At 37.0% G+C, this 12,654-nt stretch overlaps 2 protein-coding genes across 2 annotated transcripts in view; both read right to left on the bottom strand.

Moving 5' to 3' along the window:
* LOC117314597 overlaps nt 1–4,138 on the bottom strand; it is a 71,397-nt gene extending 67,259 nt beyond the window's left edge. Inside the window, exons 1-7 of the mRNA XM_033868663.1 lie at nt 4,134–4,138; nt 3,435–3,607; nt 2,629–2,805; nt 1,830–2,039; nt 1,573–1,615; nt 1,156–1,322; nt 529–705 (exon numbers count right to left, since the gene is read on the bottom strand). Coding sequence (XP_033724554.1) covers nt 529–705; nt 1,156–1,322; nt 1,573–1,615; nt 1,830–2,039; nt 2,629–2,805; nt 3,435–3,607; nt 4,134–4,138 — 952 coding nt within the window. The remainder of the gene's footprint in view (nt 1–528; nt 706–1,155; nt 1,323–1,572; nt 1,616–1,829; nt 2,040–2,628; nt 2,806–3,434; nt 3,608–4,133) is intronic.
* A 5,389-nt stretch (nt 4,139–9,527) lies between these two features.
* LOC117314596 overlaps nt 9,528–12,654 on the bottom strand; it is a 37,485-nt gene continuing 34,358 nt past the window's right edge. Inside the window, exons 41-45 of the mRNA XM_033868662.1 lie at nt 11,675–11,890; nt 10,894–10,936; nt 10,466–10,626; nt 9,879–10,046; nt 9,528–9,607 (exon numbers count right to left, since the gene is read on the bottom strand). Coding sequence (XP_033724553.1) covers nt 9,528–9,607; nt 9,879–10,046; nt 10,466–10,626; nt 10,894–10,936; nt 11,675–11,890 — 668 coding nt within the window. The remainder of the gene's footprint in view (nt 9,608–9,878; nt 10,047–10,465; nt 10,627–10,893; nt 10,937–11,674; nt 11,891–12,654) is intronic.

Below are 12,654 nucleotides of genomic sequence, written 5' to 3'. Positions count from 1 at the left end.
TGTATTGACCTTTAACCTTACCGCAGTCCCCTTACCCATCTGTGTGAATTTTCAATGCTGTAATGACCTTTGACCTTATTCTGTACCCATCTGTGTGAATTTTCAATGCTGTAATGACCTTTGACCTTATTCTGTACCCATCTGTGTGAATTTTTATACTGTATTGACCTTTAACTTTACCCCTTACCCATCTGTCTGAATTTTTAATGCTGTATTAACCTTTAACCTTTCTCTTGTGACACTTCCTCTGAATTTGTATGCTATATTGACCTTCAACCTTAACCCGTATCCATCTGTCTGAATTTTTAATGCTGTATTGACCTTTAACCTTTCCCTTGTATCACTTTCTCTGAATTTGTATGCTATATTGACCTTCAACCTTAACCCGTATCCATCTGTCTGTATTTTTAATGCTGTATTGACCTTTAACCTTTCTCTTGTATCACTTTCTCTGAATTTTTATGCTATATTGACCTTAACCCGTACCCATCTGTCTGTATTTTTAATGCTGTAATGATGAGGACTTACCTCGAACCCATCCATCGGAATCTTTAAGTGCATATTGACCTCCGGCAGGGTCACACTGTTCAGTGTCCAAGTAAGGGGAAGCTTTCATGTCCTTCATTAGCTGGGCTACAACATAGTCCTCTAGTGGCGTTCCAGCAGCTATTCCTTTGTCCGTGAGATAGGTGGTCAAAGAAAAGTCTGGAAACATATTAGGAAGACGTGTACCAACTTACTTGTCAAAAAACATTTGGCATTTAATTCATCTAAAATACTTCAATCTTGGGTGGGAGAGGGGGTTCAGAAAATCCTAATGGTAAAAGAAATCATGGCAAACATTGCATGAATACCGAGTATTATGCTTTCATATTAGGTTCAGATAACCTCATATTACCACGGGGATTTGACACAAATCCCTGTAATATGGTCCATAATATAATATGTACTACAAATATATGGACCATGAGTTGGCAATCTGTCCCTGTGTATATATAATTATGAAGGTTAAACAAGTTCCAGTGATAATGAACCTGTCGCTATAGATACCAAGTTTATATGTACCAATCATATTGCCTGCAGTGACATGGATATCAAGTCAAAACGCACCTGTTATAACGAATAAGTTACCATAGATACCAAGTCAACACATACCAGTGATTGCGAACCCATCATTATAGACACAAGAAGTGGATTTTGGTAGCCTGGTGTTGTCAAGGATCTGTTCCTGGTAACTACAGGTAGCATTGGCTCCAAGACAAACACTGATGTTGAGACTGAGAAGGTAATCATTGGCACCCTCAAGGTTGTCAAGGAGATAGCTGGAACACAAGTTAGTCAGCTTCTTAAACATTGAAGAGTATTAAGTTTCTTGAAATATTTAAAAGTAACGATGAAGATATTGTAAGACACCTAAATGAAATATTACACAAAACTAGAATTAATCTCGTCTGAGTTTCTTTTATCCAGTATCATACAAATGTTTATAATAATAAGTTAGCTTTAAATAATACATTTCTGGTATATATTACACACTATTACTTTCTATACTATGTAGTTTAATAAACTTACTCAATACGCAGAACTCGTCCAAAGTAGAACTGCTTTACTTCACCTAAACGTAGAGAATTATGAGATATTTGTAAAATACAGGGTAGCATTGGGGAGTCGGGGTGGTGGGCAAATTAAAAATGTTAACATAAATTGATACAGAATTTTTTATAGTAAAATTTACAGCGTTTACTCTTGAACAAAAAGAATATCATCAATATTTTTACATACATAACAAACCAAATCTCATTTCATACAAAAAAGAAGAATTCACATACCAAAGTCAAAGTTGAATGTGGTGATATTGTCGGAAAGGTTTTCCACGCCGATGGTGAACTTGTAGTTACAGGAGTCAATCTTGACAAAGAAATTGAAGGACTTGGACAGGTCGGGTATGTACACACAACAGGAGATTCCGTCACAGTCAACATCCAACACACATACGGTCTCATCAAATAGTGATGGAGTCTGAATCGGCGACAAACAGTCTGGAAAATACAAAGATTGAACAATAGTTTACATTAACAAATATTATCTGTTATAGTCATAGCTCATCTGAACATGGGAGGATACAATCCTTTCTAATACTAACATCATCTAATTCAACCAAATTAAGAACCTAGTACTTGACATCAGTTTAATATTTATACAATCTATAATTCTTTATCATAGTATCATTACCATTTGACACTGTATTCTACATTTTTTGTAGGTGGGTTTCCCCCCAATTTGTACACATTGTAATCTATACTATATATTCTAGGTTTCTACAATGTATTTTGCAATGTGTACATATTGTAATTCTACAATGTATTTTGTTATTTGTACATATTGTAATTCTACAATGTATTTTGCTATTTGTACGTTTTAATTCTACAATGCATTTTGCTATTTGTACATATTGTAATTCTACAATGTATTTTGTTATTTGTACATATTGTAATTCTACAATGTATTTTGTTATTTGTGCATATTGTAATTCTACAATGTATTTTGTTATTTGTACATATTATAATTCTACAATCATGTATTTTGGTATGATCAATCTGTATTATTTCCATCTGTGTTTCCACTCACTTCTGACCCATCCGTAGTACGCAGCATCATATGGAGACAAATCCTTGGAGCATGAGGTCGACTTCATGTACCGAGACAATCCAAACCGATTCATTAGCAGTGATTGGGCATACAGAGGGAGAGGATAGTCATAGTTTGTAAACCCGTAGCTGGTTCTCCAGTCTGTGATGTCAAAGTCTGGTGGGCAAAAAAAGTTCAAACAAGTATATTTAATTAAACTAACAATGATTTAATTTTATAGAGGTAAAAAAGTCAACTACTTACAGATAACAAATATTTTAACTCTGTTCAGATTCGTTTACATATACATATACAGTGACACTACAATTTATTTTCTTGGGTCTTTTTCAACTGTATTGCTGAAAGAAATGAGTCCCGCTATTTTCAATTCAAGTATTTCCAGAAATTCTGGGAGTCCTATCAAAATTCTATGAGTTCAGGACTCAGAACTTGCATATAGATTTATATCACTGGATATGAAGTTTGCTCCTTTCCCAGTAATTGATTTATACATTTTTTTGTTTTGAATTTTATAATCCTGTGTATATATATACATGCTGCAAAATAATAATAAACACCCCCTACTGCAACTTGCAACTTGACACCCAAAACCGCAGCAGTTCCTGACATTATTAGCTAGTTACATTGCATCAGGACAGAACGGACATGGGTAACACTAAATGCCCCCCTCCCCCCCTTCATGGCGGGGGCATAAACAAATGCCCTTCCTTGTATGAGAAATTAGATTTTTTAATTTTAAATGGTCTGCTTGTGACAATATTTTTAAAGTAATAAAGTTGACAAACCTGGATCATTGAGATCAAGAGTGGATTCCCAGTTACAAGGAAGCCTGTCCAGGAGGGAGTTTTCCAGTATGGCAGAACGATCAATCACACAGGGACCCGCCGACTCAAAACAAACGCTGACGTACAGACTCAGCAGAAACTGGTCCTGGTAATATAGATCATCAACAGACAACCTGCAATTTTCAAAGGTACATTGTGATTATCTCCCCTTGTATTAGTAATTACTTTTATCGTGATACGGTTGTAAAACCAATACCTGATATGATAATAGTGACAAATTGTCTATAAGACGATATGAACACCAGGATTGAAATGAATATAATGCTAGGATATACATTCATATAATATTTTCAACACAATACAATTAGAGAGGAAACAGCCCTCGGATCAGTCAGTTTTGTTATAAGTCTACAACATAGAGACACAAACAATGGTTGAGGAAGACAAAGCTTGAAACAGTTTAAATTTCAGAAAACTTTGAAGCCCCCAATTTAATAGATAGATTCAGATTACTTTTTTCAAATACAGTCGAAACTTGTTATCATGAAGTCAGTAGGGCCACAAAAAACTTTGATATATTTTTAAGGAAGATTTTTTACAGTTGCAACTGAATGTTCACTTGGAGTTAAGCAGGGCCTGCAAGTTATAAGAGATCAAAATAACAAAGTTTTACTGTATTGCACATTGAATTTTAACTACAGCATTATATATGATTAATATTCATCCTGCTGTGTTTTACTCTCTTTTTTTTGGGGGGGGGGGGGGGGGGGGGTGGGGGGGGGGGGGGGGATGGAAGAGGGGAGATATGAAAATGTTTAGCAATATAGATATCTGAGATTCAAACAACAGAAAGAACAGCAGACAAACCAGATAAAATCACTCACTCGAGACGGACGACCCCGTTGAGGTAAAGCAGACGTGTAGAACCCCAGGTGTAGTCGTGGAGGGAGGTGGTGAAACCGAACTTCTCAATTCTCACCGTGAGATCGTATGTACAGGGGTCTATGTAGACATAGGTCTGTATGAACCGTCCAAGTGTTGTCACCCTTACACAACAGTCAACAGATCCACACGTGTCTCCAATATGGCAGGATACATCATCATGTAAATCCGGCACAGATAAGGAATGACTGCAGCCTAAATAGTCAATAACACAAAGCATTTTAATAAATCTGTATAGTAGTATCAAAACATGAGACATGACACCATCCCATTCAGCCAATATATCCCAACCTACTCTCTATCATTCAAACTTAAATTGTCAATCTAAGAAACAGTGCATGAGATAAGCCCAGGACAACATGATGCTCAGCAAAGGGCCTTAACTCTACATAGTTGAGTATGACAATTGTAAGAAACAGTGTATAAGATAAGCCCCGGACAACATGATGCTCAGCAAAGGGCCTTAACTCTACATAGTCGAGTATGAGGTTTATTCTACTTTGAGAAAGTTCACCACCCATGCAGTACTTGGATACAATCTAAGTACCGTCTTATTTTGGGAGAATTTCTCTTAAGTCAGTAACAATAAGAAACATACTGATATTCCATCCTAAGGCATCCTGAGGAAAGTAGGGCGGCGCTGAGATGTCACATTCGTTGTCATTCAGGTACGGAAATAGGTCAAGGTCTTCCATCAGATCAGCTAGAGTGTCACCGGTCAGTGTAGATACAGGTGTGTGTCCAGTGTCACTGAACCACTGTGTTAGGGAGAACCCTGCAGGGCAAATCAAGAGAGCACACTTGATATACAGTCAATCATTTGAGCATAAAACTTTCTGTCTCAATTTATAGGCAATATGAACGCCAACAATGCATTTTAGGAAAATAGTAGGAACTGTGTTAAGGAGAAACCTGCAAAACAAATACAAAGACTACAGAATACACACTTGACATACCAATTTATTCAAGCATTAAGGGTGCTTTCAGATTTGATTGATTGGCAACATGAATGCCAAATGCATGACAAGAAAACCTTAGGAACACTGCTTACAAGTCATTATTTGATTCCATAAACATGAAATCCAATTCTTGGATGAATCCCTTCCTTTTAGTTAATCAAAGGAACTTTTGCATATGCTTTAACAGATTTGACCCTTGTGACCTTGAATATGGGTCAAGTTAATTTCTTTCTGAAAACTTTATTGGGCTTTGTCCCAGAAACCTACCTGCAAAATATCATGATTCTAGACCTTCGCTAAATAGAAGAATGTTGTTCGAGTGTTTCAGCAAATTTGACCCCTGTGCCCTTGAATACATGTCTTTTCACAAACATTGTAGGGCATCATCCCTGGAACTTACCAGCAAAATATCTTGATTCAGGGCCTTTTACAAAAGCAAATTTTACCTGGTTCATGACGTCATGAAATAACACTGCGGCACAAATCTTTAAAGTCAATGTTATGTATATATGTCAACTACCCCCTAAAATAACAATCAACAAGACTAGAAAATGTCTGTCAGACATAAATGCTCCAACTGCCACTTGACTACCCGGAACACAATTTGGTGAGGATCGTATCAGCAGTTCCTGAGATTAGCTAGTTACATTGCATCGGGACAGGATGGGACGGACATGGGTTACACTATATATGACCCCCATTTCATGGCGGGGGCACAAAAACGAAATCAGCAGGTTATTACCATGGATACAGAAAAGTGACCCACCTGCCACAGGGAAATCCCTGGCCCACATACAGACTTCCTTGTGGAGCTGTGAGTTGTCGAGGATGGTTACAACGGTTCCACATGCTGCAGCGCTGTCCCAGCACAGACTCAGATAAACACTAACTACATACATATCCTCGTGGGTCAGGTCATGTATAGTAACCCTACAAAACAAATAGTTATTTACACAAAGGGACATAGCTCTGAATATCTCATCAATTTTGATAAAATGTGACAAGGGCACAACAAATGTACCACAGTATGCAATAGAGATGTTTTATGGAAGGTTTCAATGTAATTGCTTCGGTATACTTCAAATGATTTCAACAATATTTCAGACTGATAGCCAAACATTTTCTTATCCTAACTTCTAATTTTAGTTAAGGGGGTATGAACATTCCTGATTATTCAGCAAATATCCTGACTATCATACTTACCCGATCCTGAACACACCACCGATATCTAGCTCTTCAAGCTCACCTGATCAAAACAAACAAGGTAATGGAATGAAGATGTATTTGCAAATCAATTTCAAATTAAGAAAAAATTAAATGCAGTTATTTAATCAATAATTGTTTTGTAAAATGGTGTTACGATCCTGCTATTACATACATAGATACTACTGACAAGGTTGACGTAACATGGCAATTTATATGACGATAATGCCATTTGCTAAAACATTCATAACAGTATTTCTTTTTTAATTAAAGTGTCACTTAAAGAATAATTGTCATGTGATCAAACAGTGTTTACAGTCTCACAATACCTGTTATGTATTGCAATGTAAGGATGCTAAGCAAAATGTAAATACATACTCTTATTTAATACATTTATAAAAAAAAAAAAATTCATTACATTGCAAAACATTTCATAAAGGGAAACACAAAAAATTGCATTATTTTTATTGTTCAAAATTGTCGTATTATAAACAATGCAAAATGAGAATTCAAAAGATGTATAGATCTTTTCCATACTTGGGAATGATGCTTACCCCAGTTGTAGTTATATAGATACATTGAAGGTGAGTTTCTCTATACCACTTACCCCAGTTGTAGTCATAGAGAGATACATTGAAGATGAGTTTCTCGATACCAATGTTGAGTTCGTTGGCACAAGGATCAAGTCTGACATAAGAGTGGATGTTTCTGTTGGTTACCGAGTCTGTCATACAACACTCCATCTGTGTACAGTCCGGCGATAGGTAGCAGGTGGCATCGTCAACATTTGGGGGCTGAACTGTCGGACATTCTGGGACGAGAGCAAAAAGGTTTATTCGTTACAGAACAAGAGGCTAAGAGGGCCTGTATCACTCATCTGGATATTTCAGTGAGTGTGGCAAATCACTACAATTTTTCATATTACAAATATTTCCCCATTTTAGGAGCCACCTAAAATAGTTAACATTTCTCTTTCTCATTACAACTTTAACTCAGTTCGCTGAAATGAATCTGACAGAAATTACTTTTGCATTTTCAAAATTATATTTCAAACAATGAAGACTGAAATAAATATTAATACCATTGTGCCACCCATCGATAGCACCGCTGAATATTCCCGAGGAGTAAGAACATTCATTGTCATATAAATAGGCTGACACTTCTGTCTCCCTAAAGCCGAGCAATCTGGTATTGGTCAAGGGCCTGGTCCGCCTCCACAGAGTTGTTTCGTCGCCATGTATCAATGGAAAATCCTGGGGACATCAAAACAGTAGTTTAAATCTAAAATTGGAATCTATTGGGAACTTTCTCTCAAAAATCACAGCACAAAGCATCAAAATTTGAACACTGATCCAGAGATTATGAACATACAGTTCTCTAATATGAATTGAAAATGTTTGTAATTGTATGTGTTGTGAAACTATTGATTAGGATTAAGATACTGTTTCAACTTACAAATAAGAATAAGTGTATCCCTGCAATTATTTCATTGAAAGTAGTCTAAACGTGACAATTTGCACAAAATATGTCTTTTATATAATAATGGTTACCATGGCAATGTGATTAAGGCATGATGCATAACAATCGTAATACAACATGTTACCACAAATACCAATGAATAGCCAGATAATATGAACTGTAGCTGATGATTAGTGTGAAAGAACAGGGAAAAACACATTTCTGCTGAGTATCTCAACAGGAATCAAACCAAGCATGATAATCCCTGGCTCTACCACTGAGGTAAAGAGCTGTGCTGAGTGTCAGAGAGTCAAAGACAGTGTATACATAAGTCAAACTGACGTGTTCCTTTAACATAAACAGTACCTGTGATAGTGTAACCGTAGTCCCAGTCACATGGAGGCTTGGGAAGTTCAACGCTGTCCAATATCACAATAGGTGTGTCACATGACCCAGCAGTGAAATAGGACTGGATGGAAACTGACACACGTAGCTTCTTACTTCCCCATAGATCCACAATGTTGTAGCTGTTAATGATTCAAGCCTTACTGTATAGTTTTTCTTTTGCCCGATACAGGTTTTTAGTGCATGCAATGGGATCAAGATTAGGAAGATAAAGATTAATAAATCATACATGGGGCTGTTTCATAGACAGTAATGTCTCAATCCGGGTTAAGAGTTTGGCTGGTCAGCAAGAAGCTTGCAGAATCCTGACCAGCGAAACTCTTACATGTCGGTTCAGATATCCCTGTTCATGGTACAGGCCTATGTAAGATTCTACCTATCCAATCATAACCAACCATGGAATCACCTTGTGAAGTATGTGAGAAAATTAAGATTTTAAAACTTTTGCTATGTACCAAAAGCCTCCACAAATGTGTGTTTCACTAGTAAAAATAATTTTGTTTGTTGACAAGAGAAGGATTTGGGCAGCGGTGGCCAAGTGGTTAAGGTGTCCAGACACTTTATCACTAGCCCTCCACCTCTGGGTTGCGAGTTCAAAACCTACGTCGGGCAGCTGCCAGGTACTGACCGTTGGTTTTTCTCCGGGTACTCCGGCTTTCCTCCACCTCCACAACCAGGCACGTCCTTAAATGACCTTGGCTGTTAATAGGACGTTAAACAAAATAAACCAAACCAAACCAAAGAGAAGGATTATGAAGTTGTACTGACCTGACAATGAAGACGCCCCTGATCTTGTAGTACCATGTCTCCCATCCTATAGTTGAACAGAGGGATCTCAGCATGTACCATCTCAATCCCTACCACCAGCATCTTCTTACAGGTGTCGACATGCACCTTGTAGTGGATGTTCCGTTGGATGGTGGGCACATTAGAACAACAGTCTAACTTGACAGGTGACATCGCGTCCCCGAGGGCAAGGTCGGCAGGGTTGCTACATCCTCTGTACATGCTGGAAAGTCAAAGGTTAAATAATATTTAAAGTCTATAATTAGTTTGCAAGGTTATGTTAAGTAATCATCCTGAACTCATCGAGATTTATAATAGAAACAGACAATATATGGTTTTCTCAGGAGTTCTGAATGATTTGGTCTTCCCCAAGATCAGCTACATGTATGACAGGTAGAGGTGGCTGTGCAAAGCACAGCACTTAAAAACATCAGGTGAAGTAAGAATATTCTCAAAATGAAGTTTGAATGGTTACGAAGGAACATGATATAAAATGTCAAACAGACTCTCTCATGATGGTCGATTGTTGATATTTTTTGTTAAAGTAAGGCAATCACGCAATTAAATTCAAATTAACATAATGATAAATGATATAAGTTTTATAGGAATCTTGTACAGTATTCTTCACAAGAATCAAGAGACAAATTCAATTAAGAAATAATTTCATGTAATTTTTTAATGTAGGACTTACTTTTGTTCCAGCCATTGACGTCAGGAGTGTAGGGTGTAGCTGATGTGTTACAAGGGTTAGTGGAGAGGTACAAACCGACCTCCAGCACGTGTAATAACCGTACCACTTCAACGTCAGTCAGAACTGTCCCCGCTCCCACAGACGATTTCCACGTGGCCAGGGAGAATCCTGTCAAAAAACACAAAGATTATCCTGTAGGAACACAGAATCTGTGATTTTAACAATTAAACCTCACACGAGAAATTGAATTCTTCTATGAATATATTTAGTGATATACACACACACCATATGCAATTACTACTAAACTATAATTGAGTTTGTAAAATATATGGCAGATGAAAGAGGATATGAAATGATTTTTGCGGACAAAATGATTTAGGTCTAGACTGTAAAGACTGAGAGACGGAGTGAGGAACTTAAACAAATGCCCTCTGTAGTACTGTGGGCGATTAACAACCTCATCATCAACTGAGAAAGGATTGTGATTTTCATTGTACACATATTAATTAAAATCCAGAAATATCAAATTAAAACATTAAGTCGAAATATCCATTTTTTACTTGCTCTTTATGTGGGAGATCACTTACCTGGGTCAGCCATTGGTCTGTTCCAATCACATGACTGTTTTGGCAGGGGTGTGTTCTTTAACACAGGGGCTGTCCACTCACAGGAGCTTTTCTCAAAACACAGAGAGAGGTCAAGGTTCACCAAGTACATCCCTTCACTCTCCAGGTTGAATATAGTGTAGCTGTGAAATAGATACCAAACATAATGAGGAAACTGATCAGGTAGCAGACAGATGGTTCCCTACACAAAACAGACAACACAGCAGTGTCTTGTGGGCATCTTTTAATGGGGTATTCATCACCAGGTTTGAACAGATCTAGATTGACACATTCTCGATGGATATTCAGGTATCTTAAGTTACAGGTACACACAGATTATGAGATATGGGTATTCTTGGACACACTTTCAGGGGGAAAATAGTAACATAAAGACTAAGTAGGTGACTTACTCTGCTCTGAGGACACCATTCAGGTAGAATGATCTTTGTCTCCCTGTAATTAAATAAATTTCATTAATAGATATCCAGTTTTTAATTGCTTTTGTGTGGTTTTGATGAATGTTAACTTCCTGTCTTTTCTGTCCATGCAAAAAGATAAACTGCTAGGATATAATGTTTTCTTACCCTGGACAGGGATAGCAACAATTTTACCTAACTGAAGTGTTTTCTTACCCTGGACAGGGATAGCAACAATTTTACCTAACTGAAGTGTGAGATTTTCTGATCTAACATCGGGGTTGGGGTCTATGCACAATCTCAACAATTGTATGGCAAGCCGGGTGCACAATGCCTTATATGAAATATTCAGCAAGACGCATTTCACAAAAATTATTTTCCATAAAGCAAACAGCATTTATGATAAAGCCTTGCATTAATTGATGACATGTCAACAACAGCTTATCAATAAGAGAAAAATAATCTTTACAACCCCCTTGCGAGTTAGACGGGGGATCTCAACTATTGGGGTTAGATTCTTAAGCTTTCAAAACACGGCAAGAGGGTGAAAGATTCTTAAGCTTTCAAAACACGGCAAGAGGGTGAAAGATTCTTAAGCTTTCAAAACACGGCAAGAGGGTGAAAGACTATCATTCTGAAATTCAAGAGTAAATTAACAGCATTATGGGTAGATTTCCTATGTAATGTTTATGTATGTAGTACTGTCTCATGATACTGTGTAAAACAGTAAATCATTCCAGAAAGTCTCCTTGGTAACATTCACATAATAACGTACCTGTTAAATCATCGAGGAGAGGAATCTTTACATCCAAGTCCTCCATCTGAATCGACAGCAGTAGATCACAAGGCTGAATATCAAAACGGACCAAGAAATTCTGCTGGACAAAAGACAGTTCTACACAGCAGATCCAACTGGTGCAGGAGCTTTGGAGGGCACAGGTAACAGGGTAGGCTGACAGGTCAGGTAGCGTCTCCGGCAAACTACTACAATCTATAAATATCCTCGTTATGTAGTGTAATAAAACATCAACACACTCCGGCAAACTACCACAATCTACAAATATCATCGTTATGTAGTGTAATAAAACATCAACACACTCCGGTAAACTACTACAATCTATAAATATCATCGTTATGTAGTGTAATAAAACATCAACACACTCCAGCAAACTACTACAATCTATAAATATCATCGTTATGTAGTGTAATAAAGCATCAACACGTTTTATAAGCGCTTTCTATTTCATAAATACTTTTCGTTTTTTTAAAACACTTTTTCCTTACAAAAAAATAAATAAATAGAAATAAAGGTCTAAATGCACTGCAGACAACAAAAATAACAGGTATCTACAGTACAGTGATGCTGATAAAAAGCTCAAAGCTCAGAGTAGAGATGTTCTGGTTGTTATATCAGCATTAAATGTAAACTCCTTCAAAAACAAGCTAAGGCGTCACTGGAAAAACCAAGAACTTTTCTTTAACTACAAAGCATCAATTAAATCATAAAAACAATGTACACCAGACCGGACAGAAATCCTGTATCAATCTGTATTATGTATTATTTAGAGTCTGGTATAGAGGACTTAAAAGTCCTGAACCAGAAATAAACTTAACTTAACTTAACTTATTAATCCATAAGTGGAAAAAGAAAAAGAAATCTTTAAAAAATTGATTTCTTTGTAGTTCTGCTTTCAACAGTAAGAAATCAAGTACTCTCAGTAAAACTCTGAGCCAACATGTCAAAATTCCAGCACT

The sequence above is a fragment of the Pecten maximus genome, chromosome 16 (genome assembly GCF_902652985.1).
Source record: "Pecten maximus chromosome 16, xPecMax1.1, whole genome shotgun sequence".
Classification (NCBI taxonomy): domain Eukaryota; kingdom Metazoa; phylum Mollusca; class Bivalvia; order Pectinida; family Pectinidae; genus Pecten; species Pecten maximus.
Note: the sequence above shows the minus strand (reverse complement) of the source record. Positions and strands in the feature narration are given on the sequence as shown.